The following is a 25,372-nucleotide window of genomic DNA, read 5'->3' on the forward strand; positions in this document are numbered from 1 at the left end:
TAAGCTAGTCGGCGAATTGCGTCAGATTTTAAGCCCTCGCTAAAGTTTATGGTCACTAAAATGAGTGAAGGAGCTGGACCAAGTAAAAAGGCAAAAACTGGACCAAGTAAAAAGGCAAAAACTGGACCAAGTAAAAAGGCAAAAAACATATCACTTCCATACGGATATGGAATATTATACGGATATTATGATACGGATATTATCCATGACTGATAAACATTTGGAAGTGTGCTTGAGGCTGGCTATCAGCAGCTACTGTCCGGACTATGCATCCCTGGCTGGTTCAATTTAGTGCAAGTCATCAAAGTAAACTCAGGTAATTACAAAAAATGTTAATAGTTAATTATGTGTGTTTTGCAATATTGGCTCATTTGGTTATGTAAGGTACATCAACATACATTGTACGTACAAATAATCCTCAATACATTTGAAAATAAATAGATGTTTTGCATTTTTGTAGTGGGTAGATCATTTTGACTCGGTCATTTTAAAAGTAGCTCGCATGCTGAAAAAGTGTGAGCACCCCTGCTCTACGTCATGAAACGATGTACGGCCGTTTATGGCGTCCTAGTTTGATTCCACTGTAGCTTTCCAGCACCATGAAGAAATCAAGTCCACGTGTTTCTCCATGTGCTTCAGAACCAGTCGCTGTCTTGTGAGGCGCGTTCGGTGCGAGTGTACCGCGACGAGGTTGACTCCCTGAGGGAGAAAACGGCCCGGGTTGACCGACTAGAAACAGAATTGACTCGATGTAAAGAGAAGCTCAACGATGTTCACTTCTACAAGGCCAGAATGGAGGTAAAAAAAAAATGGTGATATATTTCATTATTCCTTAGTGAAAACAATAATCCAAACTTTGAACAAATTCATGTATCACTTAGGAGCTTCGTGAGGACAACTTGACCCTGATGGAGACCAAGATGTTGCTGGAGGAGCAACTGTCGGTCTCCAGAGGGCGCTGTGATAAAGTTCACACTTTGGAGAAAGACAACCTGCTGCTACGAGCTAAAATACACGACCTGGAAATGGTAGGAATTCATTCATTCATTCGTTTTCTAACGCTTATTCTCACGAGGGTCACTGGAGCCTATCCCAGCTGTCTTCTTGGGGCAAGAGGCGGGGTACACCCTGGACTGGTGGCCAGCCAATCACAGGGCACATATAGACAAACAACCATTCACACTCACATTCATACCTATGGACAATTTGGAGTGGCTAATTAACCTAGCATGTTTTTGGAATGTGGGAGGAAACCGGAGTACCCGGAGAATCACTCATCCACCGTGCAGCCCATATTTGCGAACAGTTTAACAATAATTCATAGTTCCATTTATCACAGTGAGTCTTCCAGGTCCTGATGCAGCAAAACAGTCCCAGACCATCACACTACCACCACCATATTTTACTGTTGGAATCATGTTCATTCATTTTCTACCGCTTATCACAGGGCACATATAGACAAACAACCATTCACACTCACATTCATACCTATGGACAATTTGGAGTCGGTAATTAACCTAGCATGTTTTTGGAATGTGGAAGGAAACCGAAGTACCCGGAGAAAACCCACACAGAGAAGGCCGAGGGTGGAATTGAACTCGAGTCTCCGAGCTGTGAGGCCTATGAGCTAATCACTCGATCACCTTGCAGCCCATATTTGCGAACAGTTTAACAATAATTCATGGTTCCATTTATCACAGTGAGTCTTCCAGGTCCTGATGCAGCAAAACAGTCTCAGACCATCCACTACCACCACCATATTTTACTGTTGGAATCATGTTCATTTATTCATTTTGTACCGTTTATCCTCACAAGGGTCACGGGGGGGGGGGGGGGGGGGGGGGGTGCTGGAGCCTATCCCAGCTGTCTTGGGGCGAGAGGCGGGGTACACACTGGACTGGTGGCCAGCCAATCACAGGGCACATATAGACAAACAACCATTCACACTCACATTCATACCTATGGACAATTTGGAGTGGCTAATTAACCTAGCATGTTTTTGGAATGTAGGAGGAATCCGGAGTACCCGGAGAAAACCCACGCATGCACGGGGAGAACATGCTAACTCCACACAGAGATGGCAGAGGGTGGAATTGAACCCTGGTCTCCTTGAATTCATGTCATTTATGGACATTTCTACATGGAAAATTACAGATTTGTGATAAAGTAGCTAAACTTTGCCAAATCACAACAATAAGCTGACATTAGACCGTGCTGTGGAGAACAATGCTGTGGACATTTTATGTCTATTTGTATGTTCCATGCAGGTGAGGGACAATGAGCGTCGCAGGCTGGAGGAGCTAGTGGAGGAGAACATGCTGCTAGAGATCGGGCAGAAACAAAGCATGAACGAATCGGCTCATCTTGGCTGGGAACTGGAACAGCTGACCAAAAACCAGGAGAACTGTAGCTCCGAGAGTAAGACATTTTTTTTTGTTCTCTGGTTCTGGTTTCTCCTTCAGGAGAACATGTCTTCGTTTTCCTGGTGATTCCTTCATATTTTGCTTCTTCTGCAGCTCGGAAGTCGTTTGTACACGAGCTCAATGAGTGTGTCTCCAGCCGGGTTTTGAAGCTGGAAAAGGAGAACGGGGAGCTTCAAGTCACGGTTGAGAGACTGAAAGAAGATAATCACCTCCTGCAGGAGAAGCAGCTCCACGCTCAAGTGCTGGACCGGGAAAACCAGGGTCTCAGCAAGAAGGTAGGGAGCTTGAACTCGAAAGACCGTCGGAGGTCGGACGCGGAAACCGCATACTAAGTACTACATACTACTTGCATGCCCATACTAATCACATCTATACTGCATACCCGATCCATCAGTATGCAAAGCCTTTACACTACAGCGTACTACATAACCCACAATGCATTGCTCTCCTACCCGAACCCATTTCACTTTTGCTCTAAACTCTTTAAATACATAACATTATTGAGATTATTTTTTTAATCAGGTGAGAAAGTGCCCGTTTAGATCCTGAGTGTTATTTATTTGTTTGTTTACAATTTAGTTTGGACAAATTCGGCAAAATTTAAGCTAGCTAGTGAGCAACATCCGGTTATTTTCACAAAATAAAACAAAAAAAAACATTGCTTTTACTTTGAAGAGAGGAGAAATATGATCACAAGGAAGAGCTCAATTACTACAATACTTATTGTGTGGAAATATGGGGGAGTAACTATAAAGGCTGCACGGCGGTCGAGTGGTTAGCTCGCAGACCTCACAGCTAAAGGACCCGAGTTCAATTCCACTCTCGCCCATCTCTGTGTGAACAATTTTTTTTTGCACGTTCTCCTCGTGCATGCGTGGGTTTTCTCCGGGTACTCCGGTTTCCTCCCACGTTTCAAAAACATGCTAGGTTAATTGCCTCTTGCCTAATTGCAAAAAAACCTTAAACTGTATTATGGAAAGCAGGAAGTGAACAAATGTAACAGTTACTGATTGTAAAAGTACCAGATGGAGGGGTAGAATTTAATAAGCTTTGCTTCTTCCTACTCCTTTTGGACATGTGGAACTGGGAACTGATTATGGGATGCATTCAAAACTATAAAAAAAATTATAATAATAAAAATTTTTTTTTACTCCTTTGACGTTACAAAAATAAAATAAAATGTAAAAAAAATAATAATATAAAAAATAATGTAACAAACAATAATTTTATAATATAAAATAATAATATAAAAAATCAAAATAATGATAAAAAATGTATGCATTTATAAAAAAAAACGTATTCCTAAACTATATTAGGAAAGCAGGAAGTGAACAAATGTAACAGTTATTGATTGTAAAAGTACCAGATGGAGGGATAGGATTTAATAAGCTTTGCTTCTTCCTACTCCTTTTGGACATGTGGAACTGGGAACTGATTATGGGATGCGTTCAAAACTATAAAAAAATTATAATAATAAAAAATTTTTTTTTACTCCTTTGACGTTACAAAAATAAAATAAAATAAAACGTAAATTTTTTTTTAAAAATAATGTAATAAAAAATTTTATAACAATAATTTTATCATATAAAATAATAATATAAAATATCAAAATAATGATAAAAAATGTATGCATTTATAAAAAAAAAACTTAAACTATATTAGGAAAGCAGGAAGTGAACAAATGTAACAGTTACTGATTGTAAAAGTACCAGATGGAGGGGTAGGATTTAATAAGCTTTGCTTCTTCCTACTCCTTTTGGAGTCCTTGTGGAACTGGGAACTGATTATGGGATGCATTCAAATTGTCACAGTCCGACACGGAACAAACTGCCTGTTCTGAGTCCGGCCTCCTAACTCTTGATCTCGATGTTGCAGTTGGAGCATCTCCAAGGCTTGCTGGACCAGGAGAAACTGACCAATCAAGACATGGAGTCTCTTGGAGAGGAATTATTAAAGGAAAAACACAATCTGGAACGAGACATGCATGCCCTGAGAGCGGACAAAGACCGACAGGTAAATGACGCTCAGACGTTGTTGCAACTTAAAATGGCTCCGGCTTATATCGACGATGTTCCAACAGATCTCCGAATTGGAGAGCCAGAGGCAACATCTCTCCGAGGCGGTGGTCTCGCTCCGTGAGCGCGCTCAAGCCGACAGCGAGGCGAGGGTCCGGGAAGTGGAGGCAGAGAACCGCCTCCTGCACCAGGGAATCACCGACACCAGCGCTCGCTTGGCGAGCTTGGAAATTCAACTGAAGGTTTCCCAAGAAGAGGAAGAGCGGCTGAGGGACCGGGCGGGAAGATGCGATGAGGTGGAGAGGGAGGTGGCGCGGCTGGAGAGAAACCGGGACGCTCTCAACAGAGAGGTAATCGAATGCGCGTCATCGACAAAACGTACTTCCTGCTGACTCAAAGGTGCTCGTTGACGTCTTTGCCCCCCCAGGTGGCATCTCTGCGTACGTGCAGTGAGCGTTCGGAGTTTCTGGAGAAGCAGGTCTCTTCCTTGGAGCAGGAGTTGCACAGACTGCAACGGGAGGCAGCGGACGCCCAGCAAGGGCTTCAGCAACTGAAGGCAGACAGACAAGGACCAGACAACGGCGTCCTCACCAAGGAGAACCTGGATCTCCGCTGCACTCTGGAAAACCTGCGTTCCTCTTCGGCTCTCCTGGTGAAGCAACAGGAGGAAAATCGTGAGGTGCAGAAAAAACTGCAAGAGCTGCAGAGCAGGTTTGAGGAGGTCGGAGTGGAGTTGCAAGGAGAGCGGAAGAGAGCGGAGAGACTGGAAGCAAACGTTGCCACACTTCACCAGGAGAAGCATCACTTGGAGGTCCATGTCGAAACGTTTAAAGAGGAGAGAGAAGAACTCCAGAGAGAAAAGCAGGGAGCCTCGAGTAGGCTGGAGGAGCTGAGGAAGGAAATAGAGGAGCTCAGTCAGGAGCGGAGGAGGAGAGAGGAGGGCGACGCGGAGAGGAGGAAGCTTCAACTGGATCTGGATGAGTCTGAGAAGAGTAGGAAGCACCTGGAGAAGGAGAGCTGGAGGATCAGACTGCTCCTGGACAACAAGGAGACGGAGCTGGAGGAGAAAGCCGCTCAATTGGCTGTGGTCCAGAAGGAGGTCCAGGCTCTGAGCAAAGAAGTCGATAGGCTGAAGGAGGTGGCAGTCAAGGCCAAGGAGCTGGAAAGGGAACACAAGGAGCTCCAGAAGCAAGCGACCATTGACAAGAGAACTTTGGCTACACTGAGAGAGGTAAGGAGGACAAAGCTTTGGTGGTCCTGGTAGCTTCATCCAGCTGAGGTCTTCAACTCTCACGGGACAGTGACAATGAATGAATGAAGTAATATTTAAGGGCTGCACGGTGGTCGAGTGGATAGCACGCAGGCCTCACAGCTAATAGACCCGCGTTCAATTCCACCCTCGGCCATCTCTGGGCTTTCTCCGGGTACTCCGGTTTCCTCCCACATTCCAAAAACATGCTAGGTTAATTAGCCACTCCAAATTGTCCATAGGTATGAATGTGAGTGTGAATGGTTGTTTGTCTATATGTGTCCTGTGATTGGCTGGCCACCAGTCCAGGGTGGACCCCGCCTCTCGCCCGAAGACAGCTGGGATAGGCTCCAGCATACCCGAAACCTTAGTGAGGATAAGCGGTAGAAAATGAATGAACATGATTCCAACAGTAAAATATGGTGGTGGTAGTGTGATGGTCTGGGACTGTTTTGCTGCATCAGGACCTGGAAGACTCACTGTGATAAATGGAACCATGAATTATTGTTAATATGCAAATATGGGCTGCACGGCGTGCGAGTGGTTAGCGCTCAGACCTCACAGCTAGGAGACCCGGGTTCAATTCCACCCTCGTCCATCTCTGTGTGGAGTTTGCGCGTTCTCCCCGTGCATGCGTGGGTTTTCTCCGGGTACTTCCAAAAACACGCCTCTCACCCAAAGACAGCCGGTGACGACCGTCGTGAGGATAAGCGGTAGAAAATGAATGAACATTATTCCAACAGTAAAATATGGTGGTGGTAGTGTGATGGTCTGGGACTGTTTTGCTGCATCAGGACCTGGAAGACTCACTGTGATAAATGGAACCATGAATTATTGTTAATGTGCAAATATGGGCAGCACGGCGGACGAGTGGTCAGCGCGCAGACCTCACAGCTAGGAGACTCGGGTTCAATTCCACCACCTCTGTGTGGAGTTTGCATGTTCTGCCCGTTTCTCCGGGTACTCCGGTTTCCTCCCACATTCCAAAAACATGCTAGGTTAATTAGCCACTCCAAATTGTCCATAGGTATGAATGTGAGTGTGAATGGTTGTTTGTCTATATGTGCCCTGTGATTGGCTGGCCACCAGTCCAGGGTGTACCCCGCCTCTCGCCCCAAGAAGACAGCTGGGATAGGCTCCAGCATATCTGCGACCCCAATGAGGATAAGCGGTATAGAAAATGGTAATTGTAGTTACGTATCTTTGATCTTCTCATGTGCAGGAGTTGGTGTCAGAGAAACTGAGCGTCCAGCAGAACAATGTTGAGTTAGAGAGACTCCGTGAAGAACTGGAGAAGGTTGGACTGAACAGAGAAAGACTTTTGCAGCAGGAGCTCACCCTGGAGGACAGGTACAGTACCTTTTTAAAATGACGCAATACACGACCAAGTCCCTGTTAACCCTTAGATGCACGAGTGACTGGACCCTACACTCTTCCATAAGGGGCTCAAAAATCACCCATACTAGAATCAATGCCTTTTTATGACAATTTTGCCATTTTGGTTAGGAATAATCACTTGTATGATATTCAGTATTATATTTAGGAGTTGATAAGAATCAAAGGTTCCTATTGGATTCCATAGGAAATGCATGCAGGTCATTTTTGACCCACTTGTGGAAGGTTGGGGTAGTAACACAAAAACAAAAATTTCTTAAAAGGTAAGTTAAAAATGTGGATGGCATAATATCAAAAACATGTGTTTTAGGATTACCCGGAATATGAAATGATAAAAAATTTTCATTACGAAGATATTTCAAGAAAACAACCTGACCGGGTCATTTTTGACCCACTTATGGAAGGTTGGGGTAGTAACACAAAAACTAAAATTTCTTAAAATGTATAAAAATAAGTTAAAAATATGAATGGCATGATATCAAAAATATGTTTTTTGAGGAATACCTGGAATATGAAATGATAAAACATTTCATTACAAAGATATTCCAAGAAAACAACCTGACCGGGTCATTTTTGACCCACTTATGGAAGGTCGGGGTAGTAACACAAAAACAAGAATTTCTTAAAATGTATAAAAATAAGTTAAAAATGTGAATGGCATGATATCAAAAACATGTTTTTTGAGGAATACCTGGAATATGAAATGATAAAATTTTTTAATAAAAATTATATTTCAAGAAAACAACCTGACTGGGTCATTTTTGACCCACTTATGGAAGGTTGGGGTAGTAACACAAAAACTAAAATTTCTTAAAATGTATAAACAGTAAGTTAAAAATGTGAATGGTATGATATCAAAACATGTTTTTTGAGGAATACCTGGAATATGAAATGATAAAAAATTTCATTACAAAGATATTTCAAGAAAACAACCTGACTGGGTCATTTTTGACCCACTTATGGAAGGTTGGGGTAGTAACACAAAAACTAAAATTTCTTAAAATGTGTAAAAGCTAAGTTAAAAATATGAACGGCATGATATCAAAAAGGTGTTTTTTGAGGAATACCTGGAATATGAAATGATAAAAAATTTTCATGACAAAGATATTTCAAGAAAACAACCTGACCGGGTAATTTTTGACCCACTTATGGAAAATTGGGGTAGTAACACAAAAACTAAAATTTCTTAAAATGTATAAAAGGTAAGTTAAAATTGTGAATGGCATGATATCAAAAATATGTTTTTTGAGGAATACCTGGAATATGAAATTATAACAATTTTTCATTACAAAGATATTTCTACTAAATTAAGTATGTGTAAAAACATTTGATTAAGAGCCAAAACAAAAGGTATAGGGTATAAAATTAGATAAAAGTCAAGTTAAAAAGGTTGAAAATAATAATTTTTAAGAGCATGAGTTAAAAGCCAAATTAAATGTGTGGTCCTTGAGCCTATTTTAAAAAATAAAAATACAATTATCACAGTTGTATCGCTCTGATAATGATAAATGTGTGTGTGTGTGTGTGTGTGTGTGTGTGTGTCAGCAAGTACAAGCTGCTTGAATCCCGACTGGAGGAAACGGTCCAACAGGCGCTGAAGATGAAAGATGAGAAGATATCCGGTCTGGAAAAGAAACTGGAAGAGATTAACACACACAACAAAACGCTACGGGCAGAGCGAGCTGCTGTAAGTGAAACCTTCAGCTTCCTGTCTGTTTATTCATTGACTAGTAACTTCATTTATTTTATGAATGTTATATGAATGTTCATATTTCATATACATAGTAGTAGGAAGGATTAAGAGGGTTAGGTCTCATGAAATGAATGAGTATGTTCTACTTTAGGTTGTCCATCAAGGAGAAAAGCACAACATGCAAGGGTTCTCCAGAGGAGATGAGCGACGAGACTCGGCCACAACGGAGCTGCTCCACATCAAAGATCATCTGATTGACGTAGAAAAGAGTGTAGGTTTTTTTTATTATTATTATTATTGAGCCCGTCAATCAAATCACGGCATGGTTGCTGAATGAATGTTTCAGTTGCCTTCGGGTGCCCAAGTTAAAACGACCACTCATGCATTTGTTTTGCCATCTACTACTAGACCAGTGATTCCCAAAGTGTGGCCCGCGGCCCCCAGGTGGGCTGTGGTGGTACTGCAGGTGGGCCATGAGAGGTCATTAAAAATATGATTAATTTTTGCAAATATTTTAAAAATTATTTTTTATTGTTTTATTGCACGATTAAAAAAAATAATATATATATATATATATTTTATAACCTATTAAGTGTCACAATATTTTAGGAACCTTTTACAGTTTATGATTGGAACGTAGCTCTCTGGTCATCATGCCAGTCTTGAATACATACTTTTATTATTATTATTATTATTATTATTACTATTATACTAGTATTGTTAATAATAATAATATAATAATAATTATAATATGTGGGAGGAAACCGGAGTACCCGGAGAAAACCCACACATGCACGGGGAGAACATGCAAACTCCACACAGAGATGGCCGAGGGTGGAATTGAACCCTGGTCTCCTAGCTGTGAGGTCTGCGCTCTAACCACTCATCAGCCGTGCAGCCCATATTTGCATATTCACAATAATTCATGGTTCCATTTATCACAGTGAGTCTTCCAGGTCCTGATGCAGCAAAACAGTCCCAGACCATCACACTACCACCACCATATTTTACTGTTGGTATCATGTTCATTCATTTTCTACCGCTTATCCTCACGAGGGTCGTCACCAGCTGTCTTCGGGCGAGGTGACCAGCCAATCACAGGGCACATATAGACAAACAACCATTCACACTCACATTCATACCTATGGACAATTTGGAGTCGCTAATTAACTTAGCATGTTTTTGGAATGTGGGAGGAAACCGGAGTACCCGGAGAAAACCCACGCATGCACGGGGAGAACATGCAAATAGCCATTTTTATGCATTTTATCAGCTATATTATGACAATGTTGCGTCTTTCATAATTGCTAACGTTGCCACTGTTATGGATAGAACGCCTCGCTTCAGACCCAGAGCCGTTTGTTGAAGGATCAGCTGAAACAACTGGAGAACCAGAACACCTCACTGAACAGTCAGATGGCAACGCTGCAGCGGCACACTGCCACTCTGCAGGAGCAGAATACGTCTCTACATACTCAGACAGCCAAACTTCAGGTATACACGTTCCCACTAATCATAACACGTTCCCGTTCCTGGATCGGAATTGAATGGATGTTATGGCTTCCTAGGTGGAAAACTCCACGCTGTCCTCCCAGAGTGCGTCTCTCATGGCCCAAAATGCCGTGCTGCAGGGCCAAGTCAGCGCCTTAGAGACCGAGGTGGAGTCGTGGCAGAGACAGCGTGAGGAGGCCTGGCGAGGGCGAGAAAGTGTCCTCGACGACCACGAGCGCCTGCTGAGCGTCCACGAGAGGCAGGCGCAGGAGTATGAGCACCTGATCGCTCAACACACCGCTCTGAAAGTCAAGCAGAGGGCGCTAGAGAGCGAACACAGAGCAACACACAACAAGTAAGATGGGAAATGTAGTAGTCGGTAATAAGTACGCATTTGCAGTTCAATGCCATGTTTCTCCTTATGGTGCCGCTAAGCTAGCGTAGAAAGGTAGGCATCAAACGCAGCCATGAGTACCACCAGTGGAAGTACTAATTTGGGTACGCTGGAGCACCAGTGATGATTTGAATATTTAATTTTAATCTGGGGCTTTCTGCAGGTATTGCACTTTGTTACAGCAGAAGGAGAAATGGGAGGAGCTAGAAGGACGCGGTCAGAAGGAGAGAGAGGAGCTCAACCTCGAGCACCAGAAGAATCGACTCCTGCAGCAAGAGAACCTTCAGCTGAAAGCGGACGTGGATAGGTATAGAAATATTCATTCATTTTCTAACGCTTATCCTCACAAGGGTGGCGGTGGAGGCTGGAGCCTATCCCAGCTGTCTTCTTGGGGCGAGAGGCGGGGTACACCCTGGACTGGTGGCCAGCCAATCACAGGGCACATATTTGCGAACAGTTTAACAATAATTCATGGTTCCATTTATCACAGTGAGTCTTCCAGGTCCTGATGCAGCAAAACAGTCCCAGACCATCACACTACCACCACCATATTTTACTGTTGGAATAATGTTCATTCATTTTCTACCGCTTATCCTCACGAGGGTCGTCACCAGCTGTCTTCTTGGGGCGCGAGGCGGGGTACACCCTGGACTGGTGGCCAGCCAATCACAGGGCACATATAGACAAACAACCATTCACACTCACATTCATACCTATGGACAATTTGGAGTGGCTAATTAACCTAGCATGTTTTTGGAATGTGGGAGGAAAACTGGAGTACCCGGAGAAAACCCACGCATGCACGGGGAGAACATGCAAACTCCACACAGAGATGCACCGAGGGTGGAATTGAACTCAGGTCTCCTAGCTGTGAGGCCTGCGTGCTAACCACTCGCCCGTCGTGCAGCCCCTCAATTTTTTACTATCCATACTAATTTGAGGTGACTCTAAATCAGGGGTGGGCAAACTCCGGCCCGGGGGCCACATGCGACCCACCAAGCATTTGAATCCGGCCCGCCAGTTGCTTTCTAAGTATTTCAACTTTTAACATACAAACTGGCAACATGACTTGCAAGTCAGATGTCGTACTCGGTAAAAAAAAAAAGAAAAAAACAACAAAACTGTAAAAATAAATAAATAATAATAATGAATAAATAAATAAATTGCCGTATTTTCTGGACTATAAGTCGCTCCGGAGTATAAGTCGCACAAGGCCAAAAATGCATAATTAGGTAGAAAAAAAACATACATAAGTCGCACTGGAGTATAAGTGGCATTTTTTGCGGGTAATTTATTTTCCAAACTACTTGACCAAAACAGACATTACGTCATCTTGGAAGGCAAGTTCTAACATTAATAAAAGAAAAGAAAAACATACATAAGTCACACTGGAGTATAAGTCGCACAAGGCCAAAAATGCATAATTAGGTAGAAAAAACATACATAAGTCACTCCGGAGTATAAGTCGCACAAGGCCAAAAATGCATAATTAGGTAGAAAAAAAACATACATAAGTCGCACTGGAGTATAAGTCGCATTTTTTTGCAGGTAATTTATTTTCCAAACTACTTGACCAAAACAGACATTACGTCATCTTGGAAGGCAAGTTCTAACATGAATAAAAGAAAAGAAAAACATACATAAGTCGCACAAGGCCAAAAATGCATAATTTGGTAGAAAAAAACATACATAAGTCGCACTGGAGTATAAGTCGCACAAGGCCAAAAATGCATAATTAGGTAGAAAAAAACATACATAAGTCGCACTGGAGTATAAGTCGCACAAGGCCAAAAATGCATAATTAGGTAGAAAAAAAACATACATAAGTCGCACTGGAGTATAAGTCTCAAAAGGCCAAAAATACGTAATTAGGTAGAAAAAAAACATACATAAGTAGCACTGGAGTATAAGTCGCACAAGGCCAAAAATTCATAATTAGGTAGAAAAAAAACATACATAAGTAGCACTGGAGTATAAGTCGCAAAAGGCCAAGAATGCATAATTTGGTAGAAAAAAAACATACATAAGTCGCACTGGAGTATAAGTCACACAAGGCCAAAAATGCATAATTTGGTAGAAAAAAACATACATAAGTCGCACTGGAGTATAAGTCGCATTTTTTTGCAGGTAATTAATTTTCCAAACTACTTGACCAAAACAAACATTACGTCATCTTGGAAGGCAAGTTCTAACATGAATAAAAGAATAGAGAACAGGCTGAATAGGTGTAAGATATGCTAACACAATGCTTATTCAGCTACACTAAAAATAAACATGAACACAAAAGGTGTCCAGTGTTTATGTAAACATAAACACTTTTTTATAAGTCGCTCTGGAGTATAAGTCGCAGGAACGGCCAACCTATGAAAAAAAAGTGCAAATTACGGTACATATGGTATCATAGGTTAAATAAAAGACAAATAAAGTAAAGAAACAAACAGGTGTTTGATAAAAATAAAATAAAATAAAGTTTTGATAAACATTTTCACAATAAAAGCGCTATGCTCACCAGTCCAATTCATGGCAGCAACTGAAAAAGAAACCAAAAACAACGGCATTACAAAGACATAAAGCAACACTGTTTTTTGTTACTTTACTTTATTTGCCTTTTATTTAACCTAGAAATGTGTCAAACCCTGTATCTTTATCGTTTGATTCCCCTTCAACGTCTAGGCTATCACACAGCCAATCCCAGCAGTCGGAGCAGTCGGACAAGCTCCAGCAGCGAGTGAACGAACTGAAGGGCTCCTTAAGCTCGGCTCAGCTGGAAGCAAGTCGCTGGATGGCCCAATACGACGGCCTCATGGAGAAGCACCAGGGCTTGGACATCACCATGACAAAACTAGACAACCACTGTGAGGTAACAAACCTGCGGTACTCGTTCCGAGATGTACCTGAGATCTAACACACACTGTACGCTCGCGTGTCGGTTCAGCTGCTGAGTCGTCTGAAAGGGAACCTTGAAGAAGAAAACCATCACCTCCTGAGTCAGATCAACCTTCTCGGTCAGCAGAACCACACCCTGCTGGAGAGAAGCATGGAGAGCAAAGAGCTCTACCACCAGGAACAGAAGCTCTACATGTAAGCTCTACCATCTGGCGTATCCATCAGATGTTGTGAAGACGCAAACCAAAATGTGATTCTTACTCATCTTTTATTCGGTTAGTGATAAGCTGAACGCTCTTCGTCGTCAGAAGGAGAAACTAGAGGAGAAGATCATGGATCAGTACAAGTTCTATGACCCCACACCGAAGAAGTTAGTATCCACTATGCTCGTTTTACCTTGTCTCGAATTTTCAAAATGTTGATTTTTGATTCAGTTTTGGTATGGAAGCGTTCAACTTGTGGGTAATACGCTACAACTTATGACACGTGAGAATTCTACGAAAAAAATTCCTTGATCATTTTTCGTAATCAAGGTACCCAAACGGCGAGGAATCGATTCACGCCTAAACTTCTAAAAGATAGATTTACACACATGGGTGATATATTTTAGCGTCATTTCAAATTTCCTGTTTATTTTTTTAAATGGGCATTTTTTTTTTATTTAGACATGGCTGCACGGTGGATGAGTGGTTAGCACACAGGCCCCACAGCTCGGAGACCCGAGTTCAATTCCACATTCGGCCATCTCTGTGTGGACTTTACATAATATTTACCGTAATATTTAAGTATAATAAGTAATATTTAAGGGCTGCAGATGGGCCGAGTGGTTAGCACGCAGGCCTCACAGCTAGGAGACCAGGGTTCAATTCCACATTCGGCCATCTCTGTGTGGACTTTACATAATATTTACCGTAATATTTAAGTATAATAAGTAATATTTAAGGGCTGCAGATCGGCCGAGTGGTTAGCACGCAGACTTCACAGCTCGGAGACCAGGGTTCAATTCCACCCTCGGCCATCTCTGTGTGGAGTTTGCATGTTCTCCCCGTGCATGCGTGGGTTTTCTCCGGGTACTCCGGTTTCCTCCCACATTCCAAAAACATGCTAGGTTAATTAGCCACTCCAAATTGTCCATAGGTATGAATGTGAGTGTGAATGGTTGTTTGTCTATATGTGCCCTGTGATTGGCTGGCCACCAGTCCAGGGTGTACCCCGCCTCTCGCCCCAAGACAGCTGGTGACAACCGTCGTGAGGATAAGCGGTAGAAAATGAATGAACATTATTCCAACAGTAAAATATGGTGGTGGTAGTGTGATGGTCTGGGACTGTTTTGCTGCATCAGGACCTGGAAGACTCACTGTGATAAATGGAACCATGAATTATTGTTAATATGCAAATATGGGCTGCATGGCGGTTGAGTGGTTAGCGCGCAGACCTCACAGCTAGGAGACCAGGGTTCGATTCCACCCTCGGCCATCTCTGTGTGGAGTTTGCATGTTCTCCCCGTGCATGCGTGGGTTTTCTTCGGGTATTCCGGAGAATTAAAATTTTCAGACATAGTTTGAAATCGTGATTAATCGTGATTAATTAATTATTAACAAATGTGTCATCCTTTTGCGTGGTGTCAGGAAGAGCCAGTGGTCGGGAGCCAAAGCTTTGGCTAAACTCATCAAACCAAGAAAGGACGGCAGCAGGGAACGAGGCGGCGACCGAGACAAGGACGGCGCCAAAGACCGGGAGCGAGCCAAGAGCGCCCCGGATATCCCCCTGCCTGCGCCCCCGCCTCTGCTCCCCCCGGAAACCCCACCCCCACCTCCCCAGAGGACAGGAAGTGACTCCCAGGACAACGGCCACGCCCACAGTAAACATAGCAACCACTGCGCCAGTCCGGTGTTGACGCCCATCAGTCGAGGTAGAAGTACACACGTTATAATAAAGTAGTATTACTAGTAGTATATACTAGGGAACACTAGCCGCCTTTTTTCATCACATATTCAATAACTTTAACTCATTTATTTTCATGAACTCACTCTTGTTTTATGATTTTTCTCTACCTTTCTCCATCTCTCTCTCTCTCTCTCTCTCTCCATGTTTCCACCCCTTAGCTCCGCCTGCCCAGAAACGTTTCTGTTTTCTCCGCAGTAAAAGCCAAGACAAACTCCTCCCATCTATTTCCCCTCCCTCCGACTCCGCCTCCCGCCCTTCCCTTTCTCTCAGCAGACGACTCCGATTTTGGTCATCCGCTGACATCACAGCCGACATCATCACTAGCCCGTCTGTCTCCGCCAATGGAGTCTTATAATACCATGCTCTTCCTCCTCATGTTTAGAACTGTACTTATCATCATCATCATCAGGTCTCATCCACATTTAGCGCATCTTACAAATATTTGCAGAATACACACACACATACATTTCCTCCAGCCAACAAATCAAAGTACTCACAAAAAAGGCAGAAATACGAGTAAGTGTGTGTATGTGTGTGTGTGTGTTTGTGCGCACGTGTGATACAATGAGCCCACGCCACCTTTGTCACAGCACAGCAAACCTGCCTGCACGCCTTCCCCCCCTTTAAGTGTATTTATGCCTATAAATATAGTTTGTTTGCGTACATTCGCTCCGCCTTTCATGTTTGATGAACTGCCACACCGATTAAGAGTGGAATCGAACCGGGCACTTTTGCTTCCCCGAAGGCTTGCTGCAGCAATCCGTCTGCTGCGACGAGACGTTACCACAGCAACTGCTTATTGCGTATTACCTGTCGGCGCTTTGCTACGCTGGTCTCGTCTTGTTAGCTGTGAAGAAACACAAACATCACCAATCAAGAGCTTTAAAAAAATTGTTGTTTTTAATTATAATTTAGAGCAGGGTGCAGAAAATCTCAATAAAAACATTTTTATTTTTAGTGAAAAATATATTTTCGTACCCCATGATGATGATGTTCAAGCATCAAACCGAGTTAATAGCTAAGGCTAGTTAGCATTCTCAATGCTACGCTTGAACTAATCATGGCTACGATCACACACACGCATCACAACATTTTCCTGCTTTTTTTTTTTTTCCCCCACTGTGCTTCCTGTTGTCGCTTGCGTCCTGTTTACAGTATTGCACCGCCATATCGTAACACAAAACGTTATTATTTATCCTTTGTTGTGCAGGTTTGATTGACAGAGGACGAGGGCCGTGCCGCAGCAGCATGGCTACAGACAGCAGCGTCCTTGGCGACGACGGACACGGACACGGTGATTATTCATCTTCTGTCATTACATTCTTCATGTCAGAATTATTAGTATAAATATTTGATGCAAGGCTGCATGGTGGAGGAGTGGTTAGCGTGCAGGTCTCACAGCTAGGAGACCCGAGTTCAATCCCACCCTCGGCCATCTCTGTGTGGAGTTTGCATGTTCTCCCCGTCCGGGGACTCCGGTTTCCTCCCACATTCCAAAAACATGCTAGGTTAATTAGCCACTCCAAATTGTCCATAGGTATGAATGTGAGTGTGAATGGTTGTTTGTCTATATGTGCCCTGTGATTGGCTGGCCACCAGTCCAGGGTGTACCCCGCCTCTCGCCCCAAGAAGACAGCCGGTGACGACCCTCGTGAGGATAAGCGGTAGAAAATGAATGAACATTATTCCAACAGTAAAATATGGTGGTGGTAGTGTGATGGTCTGGGACTGTTTTGCTGCATCAGGACCTGGAAGACTCACTGTGATAAATGGAACCATGAATTATTGTTAATATGCAAATATGGGCAGCACGGTGGAGGGGGTGTTTAGCGCGCAGACCTCACAGCTAGGAGACCCGAGTTCAATTCCACTCTCGGCCATCTCTGTGTGGAGTTTTCATGTTCTCCTCGTGCATGCGTGGGTTTTCTCCGGGTACTCCGGTTTCCTCCCACATTCCAAAAACATGCTAGGTTAATTAGCCACCCTTGTGAGGATAAGCGGTAGCCATTGGATAATGTTGACATAATGCATATATTTTCAAGTACTACATCAGGAAAGTATTTGGACAAGACCTAGCAAACAATATCTGTATTTGTTCATCCCATATAACCATGCTTGTGTATTTGAGATTGGAGTTTAGTCATTTAAGGAGTATAAGTGTAACACTTTGTGTGTGTGTGTGTGTGTGTGTTTTAGGCCTATCTCAAACCCACAAAGCTCTGAGTTCCACCCCGAGCCATCAGTCATCGTCATTGGCCCTAAGCAGCTCCACTTCTCCACTGGAACAAGGCGCCGGCTGCAGACCGAGAGGTAATAATAATAATAATAATAATAATAATAATAACCAGGTCATTTCTGCTAACGGCACAAAAAATGGATGGATTCTCATTTCTGCGAAATTCCATGTGAATACTGAATACCGAAGGGGATTTTTAGGATGTAGAAAAGTGTTAAATTGCTGCTCTTTAGAATTACTATAATAATAAATATAATAAAAGTATGATGCCGGACCTGAAATAGCATGAGTAGTAATGACCGTGCTTGCCAAATGTTATAGGAATGTTCTTTGACGACGACACGGATGCTGTGTTTGGCGCCCACGGTCACATGGGAGGTCGCCCGGGATCAGCTGTCAGTCACCGCACCTCCAGCTCAAACTCACCTGTCAACTGCAGAGGTACTACTTGAAGAGGCTAACAGAGGGCGAGGCTAACTACTCACACTCGATGTGTACAAAGATGTTTAAGATTCATTTCAAACTTTTTCTCTTTTAGACGGATCAGACGGTCATCTCTGGTCGGGTAGTCTGTCCAGCGATGACGTCACAGGTCTAAGTCAATCACACCCGACCTTGTCACGTAGCGTGACCCTCCCGTACGAGCACACACCCCAGCGCGCCCAGCCACAGCGTGGAGGAAGGAACAGCAACAGGCCTCGACCTTCATCTCCCGGAAGTGAAATGGTGACGTTGGAGGAGTTTCTACAAGAGAGCAACCTCAAATCGCCGCAAATGGTGAGAAATATATGGAAGCTATTTGTAGATGGAATATATTTCCGCCACTGAAAATATAAAATATCCCAATGGTAAGTCGAAATAATGAGATAAAAAGTTGAAATTCTGAGGTAGAAAGTTGAAATTATGAGATAAAATGTCGAAATAACAAGATAAAAAGTCGAAATTACGATATAGAAAGTCATAATCATGAGATTAAAAGTCGAAATTCTGAGATGAAAAGTCAAAATTCTGAGATAGAAAGTCGAAATGATGAGATAGAAACTTGAAATTACGAGATAGAAAGTCGAAATTATGACATAAAAAGTCAAAATTATGAGATAGAAAGTCATAATAATGAGATAAATGTCAAGATTCTGAGATAGTCGAAATTCTGAGAGTCTAAATTCTGAGAAAGAAAGTCGAAATTATGGTATAAAAAGTTGAAATTACGATATAAAAAGTCATAACGACATAGAAAGTTGAAATTACGAGATAGAAAGTCAAAATTATGACATAAAAAGTCGGAATTAGGATATAAAAAGTTGAAATTATGAGATAGAAAATCAGAATAATGAGATAAAAGTCGAAATTCTGAGATAGAGTCAAATTCTGAGACAGAAAGTCGAAATTCTGAGAAAGTCGAAATTCTGAGAAAGTCGAAATTCTGAGAAAGAAAGTCGAAATTACGAGATAGAAAGTCGAAAATTACGAGATAGAAAGTCGAAATTATGAGATAGAAAGTCAAAATTATGAGATAGAAAGTCATAATAATGAGAGAGTCGAAATTCTGAGATAGAGAGTCGAAAATCTGAGATAGAAAGTCGAAATAACGAGCTAAAAAGTAGAAATGATGAGATTTCGATTTACGATTGGGATAAAAAAAAAATTCATTGGTGGAAACGGGCTTCCATAGAAATACATGAATACGTTGTGACTTTAACAAAAAAAATGTTTTACTTTGCAATCAGTTTTCAGTCCACAGTCATTGAGAATGTATGAGACGTTCAGGTTCACTGTTAGCGCAACGACATATGGCTTTCAAGCCAGCAAACGTCATTTGCTGTCATGCCTATTTGTTTCCTTTTGACACATCTAATCTGCTCCTGCCTGTAAATCACCCCTCCATTCCAATCGTCCACGTGGCTGACCTCGCCTCAACATTCCACGTCTCCCTGAACACACCACCCATAATAACTCTCACTCATGGTCCCGTAGGAAACGAGTGGCCCTTGTAGTCTACAGATGGGAATAAGATCTATTTGGAAAGGTTCAGTCCATGAGATTAGTGAACGGAATGAGCACCCCTGCATCAAAGGTTGTTTTCTTATTTTCCTCAGTGGTGTGCAAAGTCCAGCCCGGGGGCCGTTTAGGGCCATTTATACCCTGCAGAAGACAACATTCATTCATTTCTACCGCTTATCCTCACAAGGGTGCTGGAGCCTATCCCAGCTGTCTTTGGGTGACGGATACACCCTGGACTGGTGGCCAGCCAATCACAGGGCACATATAGACAAACAACCATTCACACTCACATTCATATCTATGGACAATTTGGAGTGGCTAATTAACCTAGCATGTTTTTGGAATGTGGGAGGAAACCGGAGTACCCGGACGGGGAGAACATGCAAACTCCACACAGAGATGGCCGAGGGTGGAATTGAACTCGGGTCTCCTAGCTGTCCGCAGATGACAACATATTTTTTTTAAAGTAATATTGTGTAAAATAATATGCCACTTGGTAGCTCATCGGAAACCGCTGGATTTTCACAGCTCAGTCTGACTCACAGTGTCATTTTACAAAGAGCACTAAACTCATCACACAGCCACTTAACACATACACAAGACAAGTACTGATAGTTTAACAAGTAAATAATGAAAAACAGATATTTTAACTCTGCCATTATGCATTATTTCCATCTCTATTTTAGTTATTATTAAACAACTCTGGGCTGCATGGCGGAGGAGTGGTTAGCGCACAGGCGTCACGGCTAGGAGACCCGAGTTCAATTCCACTCTCGGCCATCTCTGTGTGGAGTTTGCATGTTCTCCCCGTCCGGGTACTCCGGTTTCCTCCCACATTCCGAAAACATGCTAGGGTATTACTACTACTAGTAGTAGTAGGCTAGTATTAGCCTGCTTATTGGCTTGCTTATTAGCATACAATATACAATTTGTCAGAGATTTTTTTTTGTAAAAAAAAAAAAAAAAAATGAAAAAAAATCAATAAAATTTTTTTTAGGGGGTCTTAAGAACATTTTAAAATAGGCCCTTAAAAGTAAAAAAAAATATATATGCTAGGTTAATTAGCCACTCCAAATTGTCCATAGGTATGAATGTGAGTGTGAATGGTTGTTTGTCTATATGTGCCCTGTGATTGGCTGGCCACCAGTCCAGGGTGTACCCCGCCTCTCGCCCAAAGACAGCTGGGATAGGCTCCAGCACCCCCGCCCCCCAACCCCTGACCCTTGTGAAGATAAGCGGTAGAAAATGAACGAATAATGAATATTTTACTGGTCTTTTCTTCACTTCAGTTCTAACAGTCCTCATATGTTTCTTTGAGTATGTCTGCTGTGAGGGGAAGCGGGTCACGCGGGTCACGCGGGTCAGCCGGAGGTAACGTGGCGGTGCCTGGCGGTTCGACTGATTTATTCTTCCTTATCTCAGAAGAAGAAGCGTCTGTTTTGGATGAAAAGTCTCGGTGTTTCTGCTTTCATGTCTTCGTGATATTTCTCTTGGGGCGCACGTCTTTTGAAAAAAGTCTGGGTTCCGAAACCCCGCATCACGAAGGACGATGGCGGCGACACGAAAAGACTAACCAAAATGTAAATATGTTTTTTGTGTCCTTTGTTGTCATTTAGGTTTCACTTGGAAGCAGAGAGGACTTAATGAAGGATTACTTCACCAGAAGTCCCGCCCCGCCGGGTCCCGCCGTCAGCGATCAGATCAACCCCACCAGCTACGTCACGCCCACCGTGCATACATCGAACCAGAGGCCGGGCCAGAGTGTTAAGCCGTCCCCCCGACAGCCTGTTGGTCAATCACCGGCCTCGGGTCGCCCGATTAGCCAGCGAACCAACCGCTCGCTTAGCAGGACGTTCAGCCTGGCGTCGGCGGATTTGCTGCGCTCCAACGGCCCGGACAGTTTTCGCGGAAATGGAGGATCCCCCAACCAATCGGATTCGATCATTCGCCGCCAGGGAGGCGGGGCGAGCGGAAGAGAGAGGCCGCTCTCCGCTCGTTTGGCCGGTTCAACCAATCAGCACGGAGACGGCGGCTTCCTGACTTCGCCCGTTCACCACTCGTCTTCGCTCGCCCTGCCGACCGAGAGACCCGGGGACAGAGACTGCGAGAGGGGGCGAACCCCTGTCGCTCATAATGGCCCCCCTTCGTCTTACCATCACCGTGGCGAGGTTGCCATGGTAACCCCGGTGAGGGCCGTGCCCGCTACCCAACTGGGTGACGCTTTGGAGCGGGTACAGGAAATACAAAATGGAGACGGCGAACGGCCAGACTGTAGTTCCGTGGAACGGCCAAAAAGCACACCGGCGTCCCCCGACCCCAACAACGACCCCCAGACGGTGTGGTATGAATACGGCTGTGTCTGAATACCGCAGCCAATCAGATACCAGCCTTGTTCTCTGTACGTGGGAACCAAAGGTCTCGTACATCCGGCGTTCCCAGTTTTTCCGATGTGGTTCGTCCTTAACTGGAAGTCACCAAACCTGACTTTTGGGGTCCACAACAGAACTGGATACTGAAGCAGCCGCCAAAGGATTATTACCGTGACAAGTGACTACTAGATACTGATCTCGGTATTAGTTTGCTTCAGGTAAAAAGAACGCAATGGACTGAACCCAGGACCAAACTAGCAGACCGAGACCACCTGAGAGATGGGTGTAGGTTCCAACAGAACGCCAACTGCACTGACGCACCAGAATACCGATAGAATGTCACCAGATGTCATTGAAACCTTGGTGATGGTTAGCAAAACCCGACCAAAACCTGAAGAAGCAGGAACTGGAGAAACCTGGCAAACGATTCCATTGTCCTACGATCAAATGTAACCCGGAAGACCTCATGTGTACGGAATGTACCCTTGACATACGCGGTCCAATCAAGGTACTGCGTATATCGATTATTTGGTCCGTTGAGGGATTGAAACCTTGGTGATGGTTAGCAAAACCCGACCAAAACCTGAAGAAGCAGGAACTGGAGAAACCTGGAAAAGGATTCCATTGTCCTACGATCAAATGTAACCCGGAAGACCTCATGTGTACGGAACGTACACTTGACATACGCGGTCCAATCAAGGTACCGCGTATACCGATAGAATGTCACCAGATGTGAGTCAACCTTGGTGATGGTTAGCAAAACCCGACCAAAACCTGAAGAAGCAGGAACTGGAGAAAACTGGTAAACGATTCCATTGTCCTAGGATCAAATGTAACCCGGAAGACCTCATGTGTACGGAACGTACCCTTGACATACGCGGTCCAATCAAGGTACCGCGTATACCGATTATTTGGTCCGTTGAGTGATTGAAACCTTGGTGATGGTTAGCAAAACCCGACCAAAACCTGAAGAAGCAGGAACTGGAGAAACCTGGAAAATGATTCCATTGTCCTACGATCAAATCTAACCCGGAAGACCTCATGTGTACGGAATGTACACTTGACATACGCGGTCCAATCAAGGTACCGCGTATACCGATAGAATGTCACCAGATGTGAGTCAACCTTGGTGATGGTTGGCAAAACCCGACCAAAACCTGAAGAAGCAGGAACTGGAGAAAACTGGTAAACGATTCCATTGTCCTACGATCAAATGTACCCCGGAAGACCTCATGTGTTCGGGACCTACAGTTGACATACGCGGTCCAATCAAGGTACCGCGTATACCGATAATTTGGTCCGTTGAGGGATTGAAACCTTGGTGATGGTTAGCAAAACCCGACCAGGAACTGGAGAAACCTGGTCCTACTTGATCCTACGATCAAATGTAACCCGGAAGACCTCATGTGTACGGAACGTACCCTTGACATACGCGGTCCAAACAAGGTACCGCGTATACCGATTATTTGGTCCGTTGATTCCCAATAAGTGCGTACCAAGTATCATTTTTCCACCATTTTTGACTACAAACAAGAAGAAAAAACTGCGTTCCAGTCTTTACGTATGGAACCGGACCACCTAATTCGACGAGTAGCATCAGAACTGAACTGGTCGTACACCAACATTTGTCTCGAAGGAACTTTGTTCTCGAAAGAACGAATAAGTCTTACCATGTAAGAACGGCAGACCAAACGGCGGCGACTGGAAGGGTTTGGAACTGATGCAACCGATACCCGAGTCAACACTCGTTCCGCTTAGGCCTATTTGAACGAACAAGCGATGAGAATACTGCGATGTCTTACTTTTAGGGGTGTCATGGTACGCCATGAACACGTTTTGGTGTGCACCTCGGTTTAAAGTCACCGTCGGGTTCATTTCGGGGTACAATAACGAAATAGGGACCTTGCCGACAAAAGAGGGACCGGGGACCGCGATTCTCGAGCTTTTCACGTGGACCGTGTGGCGTATCTCTCTACCGAACTTTACCGTTACACTTCTATGACCTACCGAACTAAGGACACGTCCATTCATTTTCTACCATCTTATCTTCACAAGGGCGGCGGACGGTGCTGGAGTCTATCCCAGCTGTCTTCTTGGGGCAAGAGGCGAGAGGTACACTCTGGACTGGTGGCCAGCCAATCACAGTGCACATATAGACAAACAACCATTCACACTCACATTCATACCTATGGACAATTTGGAGTCGGGAATTAACCGAGCATGTTTTTGGAATGTGAGAGGAAACCGGAGTAACCGGAGAATCACTCGTCCACCGTGCAGCCCATATTTGTGAACAGTTTAACAATAATTCATGGTTCCATTTATCACAGTGAGTCTTCCAGGTCCTGATGCAGCAAAACAGTCCCAGACCATCACACTACCACCACCATATTTTACTGTTGGAATAATGTTCATTCATTTTCTACCGCTTATCCTCACGACGGTCGTCACCGGCTGTTTTCTTGGGGCGAGAGGCGGGGTACACCCTGGACTGGTGGCCAGCCAATCACAGGGCACATATAGACAAACAACCATTCACACTCACATTCATACCTATGGACAATTTGGAATCGGGAATTAACCTAGCACTCGAAGTACTCGGAGAAAACAATGGAGCAAACTCCACACATAGATGGCATGGATGGTGGGATTGAACTCTCGGGTCTACCAGCTGTGAGGTCTGTGCGCTAACCACTCGTCCACCGTGCAGCCCCGGACATGTCCACACAAACAAAAATACAAAAAGCACCTGTAAGTTTGTAAGTAATATTGAAATACTAGTACTAAATACCTAATGGCAAAGCAATCCAAACTATACTTCTTGGTGGAAACAGGACTTGGGGTATTTGTATTTTGAAGTACACAGTGTATTCCTCTTTGAAGTATTCCACTTGACAAACAGCCAAAGTATCAATTGCTTAAGAACAACAAAAGATGGAAGTAGTCATCCAGATTCCGTGATTATGAAGCCGAGTGGCTGTACTGCCGTCGGAATGCCGATGGAAAACCGGGGCAGCAGAGACCCCCAATGGATAAGCACTAGATAGAACAATGGCACGGGAACGTGGACTTGTTTACACTGGACTTGGAAAGATGACCGGGAACCTTTCTTTCCGTGTTTACCCCCCCCGCCCCCTGTGGGATGTGAAGCACATTTCTATATGCAACAACCTAAATTATTGGCACTGTATGTTGAGGAAAACTGGATTTTTTTTTGGGGGGGGGGGGGGGGGGGGGTCATTTTTGGAAGGTTTGATTTACTATACCACTAAC

General features: G+C 43.8%; 1 protein-coding gene across 4 annotated transcripts in view; it reads left to right on the top strand.

Annotated features, from left to right (window-relative positions):
- The window catches only part of LOC131140119 (protein Daple-like), a 45,397-nt gene extending 20,077 nt beyond the window's left edge, over positions 1-25,320 (top strand). Inside the window, exons 10-31 of one of the 4 annotated variants that reach the window (XM_058090265.1) lie at positions 640-798; positions 882-1,028; positions 2,268-2,418; positions 2,517-2,698; positions 4,299-4,436; positions 4,504-4,788; positions 4,866-5,669; positions 6,910-7,037; positions 8,628-8,769; positions 8,927-9,046; positions 10,108-10,269; positions 10,344-10,621; positions 10,824-10,967; positions 13,334-13,520; positions 13,596-13,741; positions 13,827-13,916; positions 15,175-15,458; positions 16,704-16,787; positions 17,690-17,803; positions 18,051-18,170; positions 18,268-18,506; positions 21,347-25,320. In XM_058090265.1, coding sequence (XP_057946248.1) covers positions 640-798; positions 882-1,028; positions 2,268-2,418; positions 2,517-2,698; positions 4,299-4,436; positions 4,504-4,788; positions 4,866-5,669; positions 6,910-7,037; positions 8,628-8,769; positions 8,927-9,046; positions 10,108-10,269; positions 10,344-10,621; positions 10,824-10,967; positions 13,334-13,520; positions 13,596-13,741; positions 13,827-13,916; positions 15,175-15,458; positions 16,704-16,787; positions 17,690-17,803; positions 18,051-18,170; positions 18,268-18,506; positions 21,347-22,093 — 4,851 coding nt within the window. In that variant the 3' untranslated portion in view covers positions 22,094-25,320. Of the gene's footprint in view, positions 1-639; positions 799-881; positions 1,029-2,267; positions 2,419-2,516; positions 2,699-4,298; positions 4,437-4,503; positions 4,789-4,865; positions 5,670-6,909; positions 7,038-8,627; positions 8,770-8,926; positions 9,047-10,107; positions 10,270-10,343; positions 10,622-10,823; positions 10,968-13,333; positions 13,521-13,595; positions 13,742-13,826; positions 13,917-15,174; positions 15,459-15,651; positions 16,788-17,689; positions 17,804-18,050; positions 18,171-18,267; positions 18,507-21,346 lie in introns of those variants that run through there. The other 3 variants (XR_009132358.1, XM_058090267.1, XM_058090266.1) reach the window with 3 other exon arrangements.
- Positions 25,321-25,372: the final 52 nt, after the last annotated feature.

The sequence above is a fragment of the Doryrhamphus excisus genome, chromosome 13 (assembly GCF_030265055.1).
Source record: "Doryrhamphus excisus isolate RoL2022-K1 chromosome 13, RoL_Dexc_1.0, whole genome shotgun sequence".
NCBI lineage: Eukaryota > Metazoa > Chordata > Actinopteri > Syngnathiformes > Syngnathidae > Doryrhamphus > Doryrhamphus excisus.